We start from the raw sequence: 6,806 nt of genomic DNA, 5'->3' as shown, positions 1-6,806 counted from the left end.
CGTTTAGGCGCATAAAATAAAAGGTATTTTCGTTTTTACCTGTTAAATAAGAGAGCGTTTGGGTACACACAGTGGCGTAGCTAGGAATTTTAGTTAGGGTGCAAAATTTCAAAATTGTTCATAATCAGGGCTCAGGACTTGTAGCACTTAAAATCATTAAAATAAGCGCTTAAAAACATTATAAGCACTCAAATAAGCATTTAAAAAACTTAAATTTGAACAAAACATAATTTGTAACTGTGCTAAAAATAATATAATTAAGTATTTCAAAAAAAATTGAAACAAAATGATTAGGAAAAGTTTCTAACTAAACAATCAAAAAAAAAAAAAAAAAAAAAATTAATAAATCTTTATATTATAAAAATCAAACTTCACTTTCGAGAAATTTTGACTTATTGTTTATAGACTTATAGTTTATAGATTTTCTGAGGGATCTTCTGAAAAAACTATAAAAAAAATAGAAAAACTGGTCAAAAAGTAAAAATAATCAGAAAACTGGAAATAAGGATTTTTTTTTAAAAAGCAAAAAAAAAAACACTTTAATTTCATAATTGAACGTGTTGCAACATGACATACACTTTCATAGCACTCTGCTGCATTTGAAGTCAATCCATACAAATAAGCAAATTCTTTAAGTCCCGAGCTCTGCTCATAATAATTATGGTTTATATAAAGTCAAATACACAATTATATAAGCAGTAATAAGTAATTAATTTCAGTAAATGAAAATAATAAAATAAATGATAGAATATAAACGTTTTTGGAAAACTATTAAGAGCAAACCTCTTCGTGGTGTCTCCTGGGTAACGCTAATAAGCTCTATAAAATAAAATTTAAAGTTTAAAAGTAAAAAAGTGTACCTAAATGTGGTATTATTTAAAAAATATTATTTGTACCCAAACGATGTATTGAATTTTTGGGTCTGGAAAAAAGTGTACCTAAACGTGTGTTCCCAATCGTTCTCCAAAATCTCAGGTAAAAATGTAATTTTGTGTCCAAACGTGTTACGGCTATTTCAAGTTTCTACGACTAAGAATTTTTAATTAGGTTTAACAAAGTTCTAAAATTATTTGATTGTAAATAATCGATACCTATTTTACACGTGAATAGTTTTACATAATTTCGTAAAAATTTAAATTTTAGAGTTTAGATAATTTTTTTTTTAATTTGTCAACGCTTAACTTTTTTTTATAATTATTGTAAGCCAGAGTAATCGAAAATCTTGTATACAATTTTCAACTCTGAAATAACAAATAAACAACAATTAGATATGCATTTTTTGCAGTCACGTGGATGTTTGTAAAAAGAATTTTCATTTCTGCTATGACACATAGATGTTACATCGAGATGTTCCTATTTTAGTTGACTTATTACAACGTATGAAAGTTAAAATCTTTGAATTGCACAGAGGATTGGGTCTGAAAGGGTTAATGTTGATTTTTGAAAATGCCACAATACTTTTTAATCCAGATATGAAAATGGAAAGTGAGCCATCTGGGAAATGGCTCACCTAAATATGTGGTACAACTAAATACTAAAAAGTCAATTAAATATTCAACACAGTAGTACCTTTATAAATTATAATATACAGTATATATTACATTGTAAGTATAGTGTTTACTCGATATTAAGATATTACCTATAACTATAATTGTAATATGGGTAATATTTGTTTTTATGATAGGAATGCATTCAATAACTAATGAACATAGTTGCTGATGCTTTAGACCAGTAAAAAAAAAAAAAAAAAATAAAAAAGTTGTACTTTATTGTCTATAGTAAAAATAAAATAGAATGCATTAAAATATATTGATTAAAGTATTGAAAAGTTGTTGTTTTTAGTTTTGACACAGATAAGAAATGGAAATTAATTTAACAATTACCAAGAAAGACCCATAAATTCGGATGTGCGATAGAAAACTTGTGTCTCAAAAAATTATGAAAACTTTCCAAATTATTGTTAGTCCTTCTTGAGACTCCATTCACAGATAATAAATTAAGTCCGACATGTCTTATCCAATAACTTAAAAGTCTAACAATAATAGAAAATGTGAATTTTAATAATTGAAACATATCTGTAGTACATAAAGTGATTGTGATGTATTACCTACTTTTGGTAATATTCAAACAAATTAGGTAATGGAACGTTGTGGTGGATAGCATAAGCTTTAGTGAGAAGAAAACCTTGTTCAATTTCTGCACTGGGCAATAATGGTAAACACATTAAGATTTTCAACGCATATGGATCTGAATTGATAGTTTGTAAATAATTTAGGGATTTCATTTTTTTCCATACTGCCTGTAAATTAAATTTATATTAAAATAAGAATATAATAAGTGATAATTATATTAATTTGTACTATTTATACTGTAAACTTATACGTTTTTTTTTCATTTTTTTTTTAGTTATAAGATTGAGGCAGTGATATTCTAATATGGTGTCACCATTAATCTAACGAATATAAAATATACCATTTACAAAAAAAATATATCATCGTATTAATGTAGAAATTAGTGATGATAATCCAAAACAGAAAAATGTACAGCATTATTAAATTTTTTCAGAAAAAAAACACATTTTATAAATATTTTATTAAAAAGAACATATTGTTTGAATAATATTTGTATAGTCTCCTATACAAATTTGGTAGGTAATAGATGTATACTCTAATATAAAAGTATTACTTTGATTTTATGCAATTTAATTTTGCTATAAATTCTCGTCAAATAAATATGGACTAGACAGCGTAAGCAGGTATCAGTCAAATATAAAATTATGCTTAATGCATTGAAAAATATTCAATATGCCATAATATTTAATAATCAAAAAATATTTATAAATTATAACTAATTACTTTATTCACAAAATTAAAAATATTTACCCTTTTAAAATTTTAAATATTTATAAATAAAAAACTAAAATCTATACTTGAATGATGTGTTAGTATTCAATATAGGAAAAATAATTTAAATTGGTTTGTGTAACAACTTAAAGTACTAATCAACAGAGATATACTGACCTGGTTGTGATGGAACCAACATCCTAAGACACGTGTGCCTTTAACACCTAAACTAGAAGATAATGCATCTCTAAGAGCCGATGCAAAATCAGTCATTATCAATGATGGTGATAGGTTGGGAAAAAAATTATTTTTCATATAATCCATTACACACTGATACGAATTTCTTGATTTGGTTTCCATTAATGCATAAGCTATTGCTCTATTGGTATGGACTGCAAAATAAAATATCAAGTTTTAACTACAACTAATTAACATTTTCTGATAGGTTTGTATTATATAAATAAAAATAATAACTATCAAAACTTAACTATATATCAAATTAAATATAACTTACATAATTATCAATCATAAAATGAACACTCAGCAGTTGATCGCCCATATTAGATGGGACAACTTTAAATGTAGCATCTGCGTGGATTTCGGTTATTCCATGTGATAACACTGTATTTACCTAAAACCATAGGCGTGGGCAGACCTGAATTTCGGGGGGTGCCTACAATTTTTTGGGCCCTCACTTAACAAGACGTGTACATAAGTCATATATTTTAATAAATTATAATGCACAAATAAACATTACTTACATTTTTTTTTTATTTAATATTCTAATATAAAAATGATAAATGTATAATAACATGCGCCTATTACTTAAATTACTAAACTCATTAATAACCAAATCTACTTCAACATTAGACGCCATTTCTTGTTCTGTGAAAAGTAAAATTAATGATTCCAAACGGTCTTGGGCCATGGTACTTCTTAATTTACTTTTTACAATATTTAATTTTGAAAATACCCTTTCACACGAACAACTAGTAACAGGTATAATGCTAAACATTTTTAATATTTTAAAAAAACAATTAAAAATATTATATCTTCCGGAATCTTTTAACCAATCCAGCCACAAAAACAGGGATTCATTAGTAGTCCCTTTAGGAATATTTTTGTCTGTTGAGTTTTTGAGAAGTTTTATTTCAGCAATTAAAGTGACTGGTGAAATTTTTGCAAACTTTTCTAAAATGGTAGCTATTTCAGTAGTTATATTTAAATTTAGAATATTTGCAACAGCATTTATTAGGCAAATTGTATCTTGTTTAAATCTTGAATTTATTCCAGAAATAAGATCATCTAGTAATGGGTAATACACAGAAACTTTTAATTCTTCATATTTAGTTTTGAAAAATACTTGATTTGAAGGAGAAGGATCAATTTTAGTTGTAACTTTTCTTTTCTTTACTTCTGGAATATTTATTTTATGCATTGTACACATTTTTTCAGTGTTGGAAAAAATAATTTTGTATTCTTCTTCATTAATTCTCATATTTATTAGGGTATTCTTTAAATATTTTACACTTTCTGCTGCAATCAAAAGGTCAATTTTTGGAGACTGCAGCATAGAACTTACTTTTAAAATTATATTTAAAATAGGACTCATTAATTCCATGCCAAAAATAAATTCAAATGTTTGGAGTTGTAGTAAAATACCAATTCCTTTTGCTCTCATCTCAGGTACTGAAGTGTTTTGACATATTTCATCAATCGCAGTAATTAAAACATTATAGTTATTTTTAACAGCTTTTACAGCTTCCGCACGACATGCCCACCGTGTAATTGAACAAGACTTTAACGTTAGGAGAGTAATTCCTGTTTCTTTAGCAACTTTTTCTAATGTTGAGTGTCTTATTGGACTGCTTTCTATATAGTTATGTATATATTGTATAGTTCCAAGAAAATTAAAAATCAATCGATTCTTAACTAGTTTTTTAGAATTTTTTTCACATACAGCATCAATCAGTGTAAGATTCAGACAATGTGCATAGCAATGCACATACATAATTTCATTATTTTGTTCTTTGCATCTCTTTTGTACACCATTTATAGTACCTGCCATAGTGGATGCTCCATCAAAACATACTGCAATCACTGATTCCCAGTTTTTTTAAATTAAAATTAGAAAATTACATAATGTATTGAAAATTGATTCAGCAGTTACTGACGTCATGCGTTTTAACGAAACAAATGTTTCAACAGGTCTATTAATGTTATCATAAAAATATCGTACAACAATTGAAATTTGTTCATGGTGCCCTACATCACTTGTCTCATCAGCCTTGATTGAAATAAATGAACTATTAATGTTTGAAATAATGTTTTGTAGAACAACTGTATGTATTGATGTAATTATATTATTTTGGATTCTATTACTTCTATAAAGTGCATTTTTTGGAGCTTCTTGAAAATGAATTTTAAGTAAATCATCATACTTTGATAACAAATTTAATATTTCTTTAAAGAGTCCTTAGTTATTGCTTGTTGAACTTTCATCATGACCTCGGAACGACCTTCCTCCTTTACATAAACAAATCACTATATCTATCAATCTATTCATTATCTGCCTCTTTTTGATACGTTCTTCGGCTTTCTTACTAAATTATACTTCATTAGCTATGTCTAATACAGAGTCAATTGATTTTCCATTTAAAAAATTAAGCAAGGAAGTATAGCATTAGTAATGTAATTAATAGTAATTCTATACCTAAATATTTATAGTTTTTAACTACAGTAACTGATTTACAGGAACATGAGTCTGTTATTGTACAATTATTTTCATGGATTTTTACATCTTTTATTGGTGGTAAAGTGTGCTTAGTTAAAGAGTGTAGTATGATAGCTGATTTGTCGAAGTTAAGAAATAAATTATTATTACAAAGCCAGTTATCAATACATTTTAGATCATCCTGAATGTATCTTAGAACTTCATTCCAGGTATTACCTATACAAATTAATACAGTGTCATCAGCGTAACATATTATCTGGCTTTTTAGATTTAATAATTTAATGTCGTTTAATTGAATATTGAATAGAACCGGCGATAGCGTTGTACCTTGTGGTACACAGCATTTTATTAATTGTTCATCAGAGATACAGTTATTTATTTTTACAAATTGTTTCCTGTTTTTCAAATAAGAAACAAATAGAGATAAAGCATTGCTGGTTATACCTATTTCTTGCATTTTATATAAAAGTTTATCATGGTTTACGGTATCGAAAGCTTTGGCAAGATCTAAATAAATTGTTGCACATTTTTTATTTTCTTCAAGTGCAGTGTAGATAGATTTTGTCACATGAGCAATTGCTTGGTCAGTACTTTTATTAGGTCTAAAACCAAACTGATTTTTAAAAAGTATATTATTCGATTCTAAATAAAATATTAATCTTGTTTTTATAATTTTTTCAAATAATTTAGCTATATTTGATACAACCGATATAGGTCGAAAATTATTAATAGAAGACATGGGGCCTTTTTTATGTATAGGTGTTATTAATGCTACTTTGAATGAATCTGGTACTTTATTTTCGGATATACATAGGTTAAAAATATGACATAATGGTTTACATAATATTATTTTGTATTTTTTTAATAAGTCGGAAGATATCTTGTCGATACCGGGAGATGAGCCGTTTTTTAGTTTAGAAATGGCTTCCATGATATCATTAGTTGTAATAGGCTCAAATTTCTTTAAATATATATTATTTGATGATTGAATATTACTATGAGTATTGGAAGTAGTAGGAATATTAGTATTATTGCGGTTTTGTAGTTGTATTATTAAATCAGAGGCCACGTTTACGAAATAGTTATTAAATTGATTTACTAATGTATATGCTGGTTCGCATTTATTAATTACGGTATTAATATTTATGTTAGTTAGTAATTCTTTGAAGTTATTTGTGTTGCTCTTTCTTGTTGTAATATCGTTTATTATTTTCCATTTAAGTTTTGTG

At 26.6% G+C, this 6,806-nt stretch overlaps 1 protein-coding gene and 1 pseudogene across 1 annotated transcript; both read right to left on the bottom strand.

Annotated features, from left to right (window-relative positions):
- Window positions 1-1,872: 1,872 nt before the first annotated feature.
- LOC132925955 (uncharacterized) lies at window positions 1,873-3,402 on the bottom strand. The gene is made up of 4 exons (XM_060990309.1): window positions 3,354-3,402; window positions 3,021-3,220; window positions 2,112-2,299; window positions 1,873-2,023 (listed from the first exon to the last, which is right to left on the bottom strand). The coding sequence occupies exons 1-4, from the start codon at window positions 3,400-3,402 to the stop codon at window positions 1,873-1,875; spliced, it is 588 nt and encodes a 195-aa protein (XP_060846292.1).
- Window positions 3,403-3,418: 16 nt separating this feature from the next.
- LOC132925954 (zinc finger MYM-type protein 1-like) lies at window positions 3,419-4,965 on the bottom strand (annotated as a pseudogene).
- Between the last annotated feature and the right edge of the window lie 1,841 nt (window positions 4,966-6,806).

This window comes from Rhopalosiphum padi, chromosome 3 (genome assembly GCF_020882245.1).
Source record: "Rhopalosiphum padi isolate XX-2018 chromosome 3, ASM2088224v1, whole genome shotgun sequence".
Taxonomy (NCBI): Eukaryota; Metazoa; Arthropoda; class Insecta; order Hemiptera; family Aphididae; genus Rhopalosiphum; species Rhopalosiphum padi.
Note: the sequence above shows the minus strand (reverse complement) of the source record. Positions and strands in the feature narration are given on the sequence as shown.

Bases quoted from the DNA above. Each gene is read 5' to 3' on its own strand.
- LOC132925955 (XM_060990309.1), bottom strand. From the start codon at position 3,402: ATGGGCGATCAACTGCTGAGTGTTCATTTTATGATTGATAATTATGTA. The intron at 2,300-3,020 runs GTCAGTATATCT...TTTAATTTACAG, and splicing joins GTTGGTTCCATCACAACCAG to GCAGTATGGAAAAAAATGAA. The intron at 2,024-2,111 runs GTAGGTAATACA...TAGACTTTTAAG, and splicing joins TTGTTTGAATATTACCAAAA to TTATTGGATAAGACATGTCG.